At 45.7% G+C, this 15,324-nt stretch overlaps 1 protein-coding gene across 1 annotated transcript in view; it reads right to left on the reverse strand.

The window, feature by feature from the left end:
- Positions 1-15,324, reverse strand: part of TRMO (tRNA methyltransferase O) — a 54,924-nt gene that overhangs the window by 11,559 nt on the left and 28,041 nt on the right. Inside the window, exon 3 of the mRNA XM_040361127.1 lies at positions 9,507-9,664. Coding sequence (XP_040217061.1) covers positions 9,507-9,664 — 158 coding nt within the window. The remainder of the gene's footprint in view (positions 1-9,506; positions 9,665-15,324) is intronic.

Raw genomic sequence — 15,324 nt, forward strand, 5'->3', positions numbered from 1 at the left:
GTAAATGATCTCTGAACTTGCAGCAACTGTCTTTGTTATCAGAGTATTTGAAAAAAAAACAGAGCATTAAAACAGAAAAATCTCTAAGGAAAGTTGTTGAAATACACATACGTAATTTTTTATGCAAATTGATTTGTAATTCTCTTCAGCCACTTTTGTGATTCATACACCTCAATCAGGTAGGATAGTAACCCTACTTTCTCTTTCAGGGTCTTTTCACATAGGGCACTGCTCTCCATTCAGCAGGGGATCTGCGAGATGAACCCCTGCTAAATTGAAGCTGAACATGACGGATGTCAGTTTTGTGAGATAAATGCTTTTCTGTCTACATTTTGATAGCAGACGGTGGACCCGAGATGGGTAGGTGTATGTAAGTGGACACAACCACCTGCCTATAGAGCTGAAAAAAAATCACAGATGGACCCGATTTGAAAGCCTGTGTGAAACAGGCCTTAGGGTCGCTTTAGGGCACCACCACTCACTATACAGTCTGTTGCAAAGTGCTTGATTGTCACAATGGAGTCATGCATGGGTTTTCCAGCTGTTGGTGTGTTAGCAACCCATTTATAATGAAACAGCTGTTGAAATGCAAGTTAATGCATACCTAAACGCACTGCAGCAGAACGATAATGCGTGATTGGGCACGGTTACCCCCCGTCCCCCAGAAAAAGACAGTGATTATTGCTAGTGGCTATAGCAGCCATAACTGCAAGAGAATCCGGCAGGCTGGTTGCACTCTAGTTGATCAATCGATCAACTTGGTACATTCAGCCTGCCCATTAACTGTTCGAATCTTGGCTGGTTCCTGCTAAATCGTCCGCGATTCGTACCGTGTATGGTTGGCTGAAGTGTGTAACCCACTCCCTGCACACCAGGGACATTCACAGTCAGGGGCCGTGGCATTTACAGTAAAAAAAAAAAAAAAAAAAAAAAAAAAAATCGAGCTTAGTGGATTATAGCTCGGTGACTGGGGTCATTGGGGCTACTACGACCTATGGTTCCAGAGATATGGGGCTCCTTGCGCAGCCTGTCAAACTAAATACAGAATCTGCTGCTTGCTGAAAAGGTACTGTTATATTCAAGATACATCATATATTTTTATGCTATATGTTATAACATAATAATTTATAATAATAATAATTTATTATATATCTATTTACTCTTAAAATACTGGTTTGAAGGTATAACTTCAAACTTGAGTAGTTTGTCCGTTAAGCCATCTGCTTGAGTACAGATTTTGAAAATATAGTAAAATTACCTTTAAAACAATATATACTAATTATTTGTATATTACTTATGGTAATTAACCCCTTACCACCCGGACTAACTCCGACACTTCTCTCCCACATGTAAAAATCATAATTTTTTTGCTAGAAAATTACTCAGAACTCCCAAACATTATATACATAATGAACAGCAGAGGGAAAAAATTACAGAGCAGGGAATGGAGGACAGGAGAACACCCGGACCCGCCGAAGCGGGAAGGACTGTACTTACCCATCCATGCGAGGACCCACTGACGCATTCCTGACAGACCTACACCGCGTAGGAGTAGCTGTTGGCCCGGTCCACTGTGAGTGAGACAACACCACAGCCCAGTCATATGTGGACCCTGGAGCCAAAGCTCACCGGCCACCCCAGGAACCATGGGGTATGTCGTGGCAGACCCAGCCTCTTTGCAAAGGCGTGCTCATGCACGCTGGCCGGACTGAGGAGACTACAAGGATCTATAATATCCAGCCTGTCTCTCAGCCGACAGTTGATAGAAGATTCTCCAAGGGGAGCCATACGTCTTTCTCTTTTGCTAGGCAGAAAGAAACTGAGGCTGCATGCTGCAGGGAGGAGGGTTATGTCTGGAGGGACCGCCCCCTGGCCGGGCCTGTTCAACTCTGTTAAAGTAACATGTATTTAATTATCCAACATGTTTCTGCCTAGTCCTCTCCTGTGAACAGGAACATAACCCACTTGTCAAGATTTAAGGAGCTGTGTCCGTCCATGGACGATAAGAGAAATAGGCCTAGTCCTTAAGTGGTTAAAATTGCACACACTTATGGAATGGCGCCAAACTTTAGTACGCGGTGTATGTAACCTGTGTGTATCTGGGTCTGATACTAGCAAGTACCTCACCAGCCACAGACCTCACTGCATGTCCCTGCTCCACACCTCCTTTAAGTCTGAATCCTGTGAAAATTACAGTGGTTGGTATAAAGGCACATTCAGGAACATATACTTCAATGACGGCTGGTGAAGTTTTAGGATGAGGTGGCGCCAGATCTAGATAGTATACAGATCAGCCCACAGATAGTATACAGATCAGCACACATATAGTATACTTCCACTGCATTGAAACAGAACACCCCCCCCCCCCGCTGGTGGCTCGCAGCACTTTCACAGCACCAACACCCCTCCCCCCCCCCCCGTCCCCATAGGTGATTTGCGGTACACTTCACAGCACCCCCCGCCCAACCCCCCCCCCGAATGGCTTGCAGCACTAAACAGCAACACGGGCGTCTTGCTGCACACTACACAGCACCCGCCCCCCCCCCCCCATGAGTGTCTCACGGCACACTTCACAGCACACCCAGACGGATGGCTTGCGGCTCTTTCACAGCATTAAATTCCGTCACTACAAGCCCCCCCGCCCCCCCCCCCCCCGTGGGTGGCTTGCAGGACTTTCACAGCACCCCACACCCGCACGGCACTTATCTGGTGTCCTCTACACCTCTCCCGTGTCTTCTCCAGGCAGCTTTCTCCACTCTGTCTCCTACTTCTGCCAAAGCGCTGGGCATCCAATAGGGATGCCTTGTGCTTTGGCCATTCGGAAATAGGTCTTACTGACCTGCCTCCTGATTGCCGGGGAGGCACTGTGGTGTGAAAATAGTGAATATTCATTCGCTATGGTCACACAATTGGGTGGGATCAGGGCGCACTCTCTTTTCCCCCCGAGCCCACCCAATTACGAAGCCTATTAGAGCCTCTGGCTCTAATCAGGTGCTTCGAAAAAATACACCCCCTCCTGCCCCCGCCATTGGATTCCATGAGTCCGCCTTTTCTGAAAGGGGCCGGGCGCATTTATAGGGAGGCGGCAGCAGGGATGGGGGGGGGGGGGGCGGTGCCCACAATGTAGTCCATCAGGAATCACCTATAACTATACAGGTCTGCTTTACATTTGGTGGACAACTCAGTCAGAGTTATTTAACTTAGGGTTTCTGTAAGCTTTTCCACCAACACATGTCAAATGCTTAAGCGCAGGCTGCCTGTATGTTTGCCCATCTGTATGCTCAGCCATCTATTACACATACTTGCTAAATGCCCCAAACCAAGAAGATATCTTTAGGATTGACATACAGAAGCCAGAGTCAAAGAGAATCTCACATGGACTGTATTTTAGCATGCCAAACAAAGGACACCTAAGCTTTTAGTAATATACTGCCTCCTGTTTTTTGGGACAGAAATGTTAAAGTGTATGTCACCTTGAAAAATGTACTTCTCTTATGTGGGGTAAACATGAGAAGTTTATTTTCGTTCAATCCAGAGGTCGCCATACTAAAACAAGTGAGGTTAGTGCAGTGATCTCCCCCACTCGATGTGGGTGCGGGCCGGATGCTGGTTTTCCAGTATGACTATTCTACAGTCCAGCTTCTGTAGAACACAGGCCGAAAGTTGGAGGGTTCCTGCGAGAACCAACCATTTATGGACAATTTTCGACCAGTGTGTGTCCAGCCTTACTGCTACCTTTTGGTCTATTTAAAGGACAAGTCCACCTTTCATAACTTGTTACGTTACACTCATATTCGGGGTGTAACATGTAACGTGTTATGAATGCACTGCACCTCCATGATCCCCGCTGTGCCAGCTAGGAGGGTTTTTTTCTCCACCTGCTAGCTGTCACAATTTTTTTTTTAAACGTGGTTGTGCGGAGCTCTTCCCACCTGGCCGCATCACTCATTCACAGCACTCTGTGAATGGAAAACGACAAAGTCCGGCAGCCTTTGCGGCTCTGCTGATTGCTGGTGCAATGCTTTACAGGCTCCTGCAACAAAAAATAATAAATGCACATTTTTTTACCTGCAAAAAAAATGTGCATTTATTATTTTTCCTGAAAAGGTGAACGTATTCTTTAAAGTGGTTGTAAACCCACTTTTTTTACTTTTACCTACAGGTAAGCCTATAATAAGGCTTACCTGAAGGTAAGGAGAATATCTCCTAAACCTGCACGGTTTAGGAGATATTCCCCTCGCAATGCGCCGCAGCTCATGCGCAGGGGTGATTTACGGCGAAAGGACCGGCAGCCGCCGGACCTTGCCGAATTTAAATCTCCCGCGCGCACGCACGGGAGTGACGTCATCGCCGCTCCAGCCAATCACAGCGCTGGAGCAGCGATACCCGGAAGACACGCCAGGCAAGAGGACATCTCGCTCGGCGTGGACCAGGTAAGTTCTACACACCTTACCTGAGGTAAGTATTTCATAATGAGCTAATATGCGGTGCATATTAGCTCATTATGACTTTTGCCTTGCAGGAGAAAAAAAAAAAAAAATGTTGATGCGGGTTTACAACCGCTTTAATATACCATAAAATCTGCTTAGTTATAGATGTTTGATAAGTGCAAAGAATACTTGTTGATCCTGCCAGAAATCCTGATAACTGACAATTTCATGTGCTATTTGATGGTGATGGCTGTAATAAGTAAGGCAAAACACTGATAAATTTGCATTTTTAACACTGCTTTTTTCCTGGCGTCAGTACTAGCTTTACAGCTCGTTTTTTAGAACACCCGTGGGCATGGGGCCCACGGGTGATATAAAAAACGAGCTGTAAAGCTAGTACTGACGCCAGGAAAAAAGCAGTGTTAAAAATGCAAATTCATCAGTGTTTTGCATGGGCGTCAATGCGCGTTAGGGCATAGAAGTCGCACCAGAAGTCGGATCATGATGATCCGACTTGCGGTATAACTTGTGTGCTGAGGATCTTGAAGGGGGTACCCTCCGCCAAAATGAAAAAAGAAAATTGGCGCCCCAAAAAATGGGATGGGGGTCCCCCCAAGATCTATACCAGACACTTACCTGAGCATGTAGCCCGGCAGGTCAGGAAAGGGGGGGGGGGGAATGAGCAAGCGCATATCCCCCGGACCATACCAGGCCACATGACCTCAACATGGGGGGTGGGTGCATAGGAGGAGGGGGGCCCTGCGCCCCCCACGCCAAAGCACCTTGTCCCCATGTTGATGGAGGACAAGGGCCTCTTCCCGACAACCCTGGCTGGTGGTTGTGGGGGTCTGCAGGCGGGGGCTTATCGGAATCCGGAAGCCCCCTTTAACAAGGGGGCTCCTAGATCCCAGCCCCCACCCTATATGAATGAGTATGGGGTACATTGTACCCTTACCCATTCATCCAAAAAAGTGTCAAAAATAAACACACAGTACACAGGTTTTAAAAGTATTGTATTAAGGCAGCGCCAATGTCTCTTCCGATTTCTTCTCCCTTCTCCGGCTCTTCTTCCCCCTCCCAGTTCTTCTCTCTCTCCACTGTCTTCTCCCTCTTCTGCTGGGTGGGTCTGCTCTCTCCGCCGTCTTCTCACTCTGTTCTTCTTCGGATGTTGACTCAATGTGATCTCCCGGTGTAATGCTGGGTCAGCTGTGTGCCATCACTTATATTGGTATGGGGCGGGGCCACCCGCTGACATCATCCAGGGGCCCACCCCATTATGATGTCACCGTCCCTATCATGCCCTAGGAGGTGACGTCATAAGAGACAGGGCCCCTGGATGACGTCAGCGGGTGGCCCGCCCCTCCCCATGGCCCTGCCCCATGCCAATATAAGTCATGGCACATGGTGGAACCAGCATTACACCGGGAGATCACGTTGAGTCAAAATCAGAACAACAACAGGAGGAAGAAGAACCGACAAAAGAGCAAGAAGACTCAGCAAAAGAGCAAGAAGACTCAGCAAAAGAGCAAGAAGACTCAGCAAAAGAGCAAGAAGACAGTGGAGAGAGCAGACTCGGCAGAAGACGGAGAAAACCTGGCAGAAGAGGGAGAAGACAGCAGAGAGAGGAGATGAACCAGAGAGGGAGAAGATATCGCAGGAGGGAGGGAGGGAGACGAACCAGAGAGGGGAGAAGAAAACGGAAGAGGCGCCGGAGCGGTCTTAATAAAACACTTTAAAAACCTGTGCACGGTGTTTATTTTTTACAGTTTTTTGGGTGAATGGGTAGGGGTACAATGTACCCCATACTGATTCACATAGGGTGGGGGGCTGGGATCTGGGGCTTCCAGATTCCAATAAGCACCAGCCAGGGTTGTCGGGAAGAAGCCCTTGTCCTCATCAACATGGGAACAAGGTGCTTTGGGGTATTTTGAGGGTATGTAGCCTGGAATGGTCCAGGAGGGGGGGCGCTCGCTCACCCCCCCTCTTTCCTGACCTGCCGGGCTGCGTGCTCAGATAAGGGTGTGGTATGGATCTTGAGGGGGACCCCCATGTCATTTTTTGGGGCGTGGAGACTCCCCTTAAAATCCATACCAGACCAAAGGGCCTGGTATCATCCTGGGGGAACCCCATGCCAATTTTTTGGGGTTCAACTGCTTCCTGTGTCATGACCTAAAGTCTGACCAGGAAGTAAGGCAGAAGTGATTAAGCAGTGTGTTTAAACAGCCATGAAGAAAGCAAGGTAAGCCTGTGTAGAATGGAAAGCCGTTTTATTTTTGCAAAATAAGTACATTAATGCTACAGTGGTACGTAGGCATACCTCCCAACTTTCTGAGATGGGAATGAGGGACACCTTATAGCAAATGTATGTAGGCATGGGACACAACCCCTGTCACACCCTCTTAAAGGGTTTTGGTTAAACCCTCAAGTGCTTTTTGTTACCACTACTCCCCTTTTATATTGGCTTTAGAAATTAGCAAATGCAGAAATTTATTGCAAGATAGACAGATCAGCCATAACTTTATGACCACTAACAGGTTAATAGAATAATGATTATTTTGTTACAATGACATCTGAAAGTTGGTGGGATATATTAGGCAGCAAGTAAACATGTTGTCTATGAAGTTGATATGTTGAAAGCAGAAAAATTGGCATCAATGTTTGTGTATGGGGCTGTGTAGCTGCAAACCAGTCAGAGTGCCTATGCTGACCTGTGTTCAGACCCAAAAGCACCTACAATGAGCATGCGAGCATCAGAACTGGATCAGGGAACAATGGAAAAAGGTGGCTTGGTCTAATGAATTACGTTTGTTTTTACATCATGTGGATGGCCTGGTGCGTGTGCATCGCTTACCTAGGCAAGAGATGGCACCAGGATACAATATGGGAAGAAGCAAAACGGCGGAGGCAGCATAATGGTTTGGGGAATGCTCTGCTGGGAAACCTTGGGTTCTGACATTCATGTGGATGTTACTTGACACATACCATCTACCTAAACATTCTAAACATTGTTGCTGACCAAGTACACGTCTTCATTAGGGATGAGCCGAACACCCCCCCCCCGGTTCGGTTTGCACCAGAACCTACGAACGGACCGAAAGTTTGCGCAAACTTTAGAACCCTCTACAGGTGCTAATTTTAAAGGCTAATATGCAAGTTATTGTCCTTAAAAGGGTCTGGGGACCCAGGTCCTGCCCCAGGGGAAATGTATCAATGCAAAAAAAAGCAGGGAGAAGTGATTTTAATGATGCTTAAAGTGTAAAAAAAAAAGTGAAATATTCCTTTAAATATCGTACCTGCTTTGTGTCAAAAGTATGCCTGTGAAGTGGCAGTTTAGAACTGTCCCTGCTCAAAATTACATTTCTAAAGGAAAAAAAGTAATTTAAAACTGCTTGCGGTTTAATGTAATGTCTGGTCCTGTGCAAAGGACGCTATAACAAAATACTGGAGGTCCCTGCCTGTATTTGTTTGAGAACACCAGAAATTGTATTCAGGCAAGCTGTAGGTGCACACTGTGCAAATGACACAGTACACTAAGTGAAAATACTGCAGCTAGCACAATCACCTGTCAGTATATTATGAGAAGAATAACAGGAACGGATCTAGCTAAACTGAATACAGTGTATAAATATATATACAACACATGGGATGCATATATATCCTCTACACACTGTAACTGAAGCTAACTGACTCGCCTGCCTGCCCCAACTCAAAATAAATGAGACTGTCTCTCTCTCTGTCTGTCTTTAACCACCACCGCAACACACTACACCAGGCTGCCACGCAGGTGGCCTTATATAGTGTGGAGCGTGTACTAAACCCCCTGTGACATAATTGGCCAAAGCCACCCTGGCCTTGGCCAATTATGGTGCTCCGTTTTTTCTGCGCTCTGATTGGCCAAAGCATGTGGGTCATAGTGCATGCTTGGCCAATCATCAGCCAGCAATGCACTGCGATGGCGCAGTAAATTATGGGCCATGACGCGCCACTCAAATTTGGCGCAAACGGCCCATAATGTTAGAAATTTGGCAAACGGTCGAACAGCCGATGTTCGAGTCAAACATGGGTTCAACTCAAACTCAAAGCTCATCCCTAGTCTTCATGGAGTGGCCCTTTTCAGAAGAATAATGTGCTTTGCCACACTGAAAAAAAATGGTTCATGAATGGATTGAAGAACATAACCACGGGTTCAAGGTGTTGACTTGATCTCCAATTTCTTCAGATCTCAATCCAACCAAGCATCTGTGGAAAGTCCTGGAAAAACAGGACCGATCCATGGAGGCCCCACCTTGCAACTTACAGGACTTAAAGGATCTGCTGCTAACAGCCTGGTGCCAGACACCACAGCATACCTTCAGATGTCTAGTGGCATTCATGCCACGATGGGTCAGGGCTATTTTGGCAGCAAAAGGGGGACCTACTTAATATTATGGCTGCTGGGGCCTTAGGCCCCTCAGTAAGTACTAAAGGGCCACATTGTGACCCTAGGGCTGCAGGTTGGGCACCAGTGGTCTGGAGTAATGACAGCTATATGTTGCTCAACACAACCTTCCATTTTCCTATATCAATTAGGTCCTCCTACAACTAATTTATGCTTAAAGCGGAGTACTTGGGTTTGACAAGCACCCGCTTCCACTTCTGCTCGGATCATCTTGGCAATCCGAGCATAAAAGTTCTTCTTTCTCCCCCATTTCCTCCCTGTAGTCTTTTAGACTGCCGACTTGCCCACAGTTGAAATGCCGGCTCCAGGGAGAGGAGAGGGAGAGAGGGAGAGAAGCGGGGTTCAGGTGACCATAACGCTGGATCCTGGGACAGATAAGTGTGTGTTTATTAAAAGTTGCTGACTATTAATAAACACAAACACGACTGAAGCTACGCTTTAAAGCAGGCCTACCCATTATTCATGGGTTAGAAGTTTTACAATGCCTAAATAATCCCAAGCATTGACAAGAATGGTAAGTGAGCCCTTGATTATCCAATTAACTATGAACTTGCCGCATCTGCATTTCAAGAGATCTTTAAGTGAATGCAAAGGATTAGTATGTTAGTACAGTGCCTATTTAACTACATTTACATTACCTTCTACTTTATCTAGTTTGGCAAGAGTCAGTCCCATTGCATTAGGTCTATGAGGACTTCTTGTAGAAAACACCCCAGTTTTTGCTCCATTCAGTCTTGGTGGTTGAACTTTTGCTTTGCAACTTAAACGTCCATTTTTGTGAAAAATAAATAAAATCCTGCAAATAAAATGATAGTATGAAACATAAAATGTAGAGCAACATAATGAAAATCACAAATAAATCTGAAAATGTTGGTAAATTTTATCTCCTTCCCCTGTACAATGTAACTTCATTTTTCATCATACCATGCAGAGTGAAAGCTTATGCCGCGTACACGCACGATCGGAATTTCTGATGGAAAAAGTCAGATGGACAGACGGATATTCTGATCGTGTGTAGCCCCATCGGAGTTGTTTCATCGGAAATTCCGATGAATTCCATCGGAGTTTAGATATAGAACATGTTCTATTTTTCTCTGATGGAATTCTGTCGAAATTCCAATGTGATTTGGCCGGGCAAAAGCCAGATCGTGTGTATGGGGCCAAAAGGCTTCATTCACACCTGTGCAGGTATGATGGTGTGTACACTTTTTTGCATGATTTTGAGCATCGCATTTAGGACAGCCTATTCATTTTATTGGGCTTACCTACACACATGAAAATGTAACAAAGGAATTGCATCACTTTTTTCAAATTGTGCCGCACCAAAACGTATGGTACTGTGTTACAAACGATGTGTACTCTTGCATTAGGAAGGCGCATTGAAGTGTCATCAAGAATGAATTTCAGCACTCCTTGGCCCAGATTCTCATACATTTACGTTGCTCCTGGGCAGCGTAACGTATGTGATTTATGTTACACCGCCGCAGGTTTACAGGTTTACAGCCTGATTCTCAGAACACTTACCTGCAAACTTGCAGCGGTGTATCGTTAAATCGCTCCGCGCAAGCCCGCCCAATTCAAATGGGGCGGGCACCATTTAAATTAGGCGCGCTCCCGCGCCGAGCGTACTGCGCATGCTCCGTCGGGTAAATTACCCGACGTGCAATGCGCTAAATGACGTCGCCCCAACGTCATTTGCTTAGACGTTTACGTAAATGGCGTCCAGCGCCATACACGGACATCTTACGCAAACGACGTATTTTTTTTTAAATTCGACGCGGGAACAACGGCCATACTTAACATTGGTTGCCCCTCCTAATAGCAGGGGCAACCTTACGCGTCGCGTACGCTACGGAAACTACGTAAATTCTCAGCGTCGACCACGCGTATGTTCGGGAATCTCGCGTAATTACCTCATTTGCATAGACGACGGGGAAAACGACGATGCGACACCTAGCGGCGGGAAAAAAAATTGCTTTTAAGATCTGACAGCGTAAGAGCCTTACGCCTGTCAGATCTAATGGGTATCTATGCGTAACTGATTCTAAGAATCAGTCGCATAGATACCCGGGGCCAGATGAGGAGTTACGACGGCGCAAATGGTGTTGCGCCGTCGTAACGCCTTTGAGAATCTGGGCCCTTGTGTGTTGGGGGAACACGTGCAATTTCTCCATGGGTTTCTGCATTGCACAAATGTTAACCTAGCCTGAGACAACAGATGCTGACAACAACCAGCAGACTCTCCTCTTTGCCACACGGTCTACTCACCAACAAAGCTCCACAGACATTCTTCACATAATTCAGACATTGCAAAAATTACAATTAAATTACTTTTTGTTTCATTTTTGATAGAAGAGATTTTTTTTTTGTTGTCTTGGGGAGATTTCCTTTTACTTACTGTCCTGAAGATACACGGGGAATTTGGATAGAATCTCTACAAAAAGTTTAAACAGATGTCTCCATTGGGAGATTTCCTCTCACATCCTGTTACCTAACTGTAGTTTGGGATTTCCCATCACATTCTGCACCATTGTCAAACAGAGGATGAATCTACCCAGCAATAAAAACTTGACAAGACGTTCTAATTCTTCCAGACTCCAAAACTAAAGCTGGCCATAGATGGACTCTCCTCCTTCAGAATACAATAATCAGTGGTTGTAATAGACAACAGTTTTACAACATTTCAGTTCTTTAGAAGTTTTTTGTCAAGTTTAGGCAGCAACACAGATTAAAATTTGGTTGATCTGAGACGATCCATCTGAATATGGTTAGCTTTATGCAAAATGTTGGGCTTTTGGCTTTAAATACAAAAAAGTGAAGTCATGGTAAAATGCTGTTTAATGTGAAAAAGTTTCAGACTCCTAATAAGTTAAGCCTTGCGCACACGGCCGGGAATCTTTTCAGGAAAAAAACGTTGGTTTTCCTGACGTGATTCCTGGCAAGCTTTCTTGCTCGCCAAGTGTACACACACACACCATTCAAAAGAACCGCAGTTCTTTTGAATGGCAAGAACGTGGTGGCGTCATCGACTATGACAAGCATGCGCTCGTCACATTCGATGCCGTCGCCACCATCTTGCTACACCCTACACTATGCCTTGTAAGCTACCGCGCATGTGTCGAAGTCTCATCTAGCATGCGCGGGCTTACCGGGGCCAGGTAAGCATACACACGCTCGGGTTTCTCGGCAGGAAAACACTGCGGAGAATCCAGACGAGAAAAATAGAGAGCAGGTTCTCTATTTTTCTAGTTGAGATTACCGGCAGTTTTCCCAACGAGAAACCATACACACGCATGGTTTTCTCAGCAAAAAGCTCTCCCAGCAGCAAAACCGTGCGTGTGTACGAGGCTTTAGATTTGTTTCCCAAATAAGTGCACTTTGGTTTGCCAGATTCAACCAACTCCCTCCAAAGTATGACAGCATTAAGTTCATGCTTCTGCACCTTAATACTGGCCATTGCCTCTGCAAGGTGCCCTCACTGCTTAGTAGTGAATTGCAGCAGAGTGTTCATGGGATAAACAATATGAAACCCACCTAATTGCTCTAACTAAAACTTGTGCCGTTCAAAGCACCAATATGGATCTATCCAGTGACTCTCACTGCTGGTGGGTGTGGGCATCCAAGAAGCTTATCCTGGCTTGCTCTAGAACGATAGCAAAAGAAAAGGGGATGCCGCACACTAGGGGCAGCCATATACAGGGATAAATAAAAATCTATTTCAGCTAGTCTCCTCCCAGACCACGCCTCTGTGATACATTTCACATCTATTTGATAGAATTTGGAAAATGTGTGGACTGAAGACCAAGTTGCAGCTTTACAGATCTGAGCCATCGAAACCTGGCGATACACTGCCCATGAAGAACTTATCGCCCTGGTAGAGTGCGCCTTAACAGAAAAAGGAGGAGTCCTGTTCTTTAAACTATAAGCTTGAATAATTACTTGTCAAATCCACCTAGAGATGGTGGATTTCAATGCCGCTTGGCCCTTTTTGGGTTCATCTGGCAAAATAAACAAAACATTTGTTTTACGTATCTGAGCGGTTGCCTGCAGATACACCTTTGCTGCTCTCACTAGATCCAGAGAGTGCAGTAATTTTTCCTCCGTTGTTCTCGGATCTGGAAAAGAAGAAGGCAGGACGATGTCCTGATTTAAATGAAAGCCGACACCACCTTAGGTAAAAAGGCCGGATGGGGTCGTAGTACAATTTTGTCTTTGACCAATTAAATAAGGCTCTTTACACGAAAGAGCTGCTAATTCAGATACTCTTCTAGCCCAGGGTTTGACAAATTTGCTTGGAATCTAGGAGCCAGCTAAAAAAGTTAGGAGCCAGAAAACGCACCCCGTCCCGATGAGCTTGCGCGCAGAAGCGAACACATACGTGAGCAGCGCCCGCATATGTAAACGGTGTTCAAACCACACATGTGAGGTATCGCCGCGATTGGTAGAGCGAGAGCAATAATTCTAGCCCTAGACCTCCTCTGTAACTCAAAACATGCAACCTGTAGATTTTTTTAAACGTCGCCTATGAAGATTTTAAAGGGTAAAAGTTTGTCGGCATTCCACGAGCGGACGCAATTTTGAAGCCTGACATGTTGGGTATAAATTTACTCTGCGTAACATTATCTTTCATAATATTAAAAAAAATGGGGATAACTTTACTGTTGTCTTATTTTTTAATTACATTTTTTCCCAAAAAAGTGCGCTTGTAAGACCGCTGTGCAAATACGGCGTGACAGAAAGTATTGCAATGATCGCCATTTTATTCTCTAGGGTGTTAGGATAAAAAATATATATAATGTTTGGGGGTTCTAATTAGAGGGAAGACGATGGCAGTGAAAATAGTGAAAAATTACATTAGAATTGCTGTTTAACTTGTAATGCTTAACTTGTAATACCAACGGCCACCACCAGATGGTGCCAGCTCACACAAGGAAGAGCTGGGGACTTCACAAAAAAAATAAAAAAAATATTATTATTTTTTTTTTTTTGCCCACCTTCCAAGCCAAAGTCGCCAGGATGCCATTTCTAGTCGCCATGGCGACCTGGCGACCGGGATTTGTCGAGCCGAAGAGATAGCAATCAAAAAGACCAATTTAAGACCTGCTTAAAAGAATCAGCGGAATATGGCGAATAGGTTTGAAAGGTTGCTTTTGCAACACTGACAATACTAGATTCAGATCCCATGGGCACAAGGGAGACTTGACTGGCGGATTGATCCGCAGTACCCCCTGAATTAAAGCTGCACTAGGGAATGAGATGCCAGTGGTCTTTGAAAGAAGACTGCTAGAGCTGATGATTGACCCTTGATGGTACTAAGGGCTAATTTCATATCTACTCCTAACCGGCAAAAAGCAAGAATTCCGCTTATTTCATATTTTTGAGGATTCCATCCTCTGGATTCACACCAGGAAACATATGCTTTCCAGACTCTATAGTAAATTAGTCTGGAGGCTGGCTTTCTAGCATTAATGAGTGTAGAAAGAGCTCGAGCAGAGACCCCTCGTTTTTCAAAATGTGGGTCTCAGCAGCCAGAACGTCAAATTTAGCTTTTGTAAGGAAGGATGGAACACTGGACCTTGCGACAGCAGGTCGTGTCGAAGCGGAAGCTTCCATGGCCTTCCTACTGCCATCTTTATGATCTCGTCGTACCAAGGCCTCCTGGACCAATTTGGGGCCACTAGGATTACTGGTATTGCCTCTTTTTTGATCCTGCAAAGTAGTCTTTGTAAGAGAGGGATTGGAGAGAATGCATAGATCAGCGAGAACTGATTCCAGGGTGTTATTAGAACATCCGTTCCGTAGGCTAGAAGATCTCTTGTTCTGGACACAAAGTAGTCCAACCTCTTGTTGAACATGGATGCTAGCAGGTCTACATCCGGGGTCCCCCATCTCTGGCATATGGCCTGAAAGACATCAGGGTGGGGAGACCACTCTCCTGGTGATAGCTGCTGGCGACTCAGATAGTCCGCTTGCCAGTTTTCTACCCCTGGGATGAAGATTGCAGAAAGACAAGGAACCTGATCTTCTGCCAATGCCAAAATTCTATTCACCTCCTTCTGAGCACCCTGACTAAGGGTGCCTCCTTGGTGATTGATGTAAGCTACTGCCGTAGCATTGGTGGTTTTTATCGCGATTTCCCATTGTTTAAAATGGGAAGGAGCGGTGAAGAAGCGGTATACATACCGCTCCTCTCACCGCTCCAAAGATGCTGCTTGCAGGAGATTTTTTTCTCTCCTGCCAGCGCATCGCCTCAGGGCTTTCACATTGAGAAGGCTGGGCAGGAGTTTTTCAGGCGGTATTTAGGCGCTGTACCGCCTGAAAAACTCCTCAGTGTGAAAGGGGTCTAAGGGACAGCCTCGAATGAGGCCACCATCTTTCCGAATAGCCTCATGCAAAGGCGAATAGACGGCTCTTTCTCTGTCCTGACCTTGTAGATCAGGTCTTTCAGAGACTGTA

The sequence above is a fragment of the Rana temporaria genome, chromosome 1 (genome assembly GCF_905171775.1).
Source record: "Rana temporaria chromosome 1, aRanTem1.1, whole genome shotgun sequence".
In the NCBI taxonomy this organism is placed as follows: domain Eukaryota; kingdom Metazoa; phylum Chordata; class Amphibia; order Anura; family Ranidae; genus Rana; species Rana temporaria.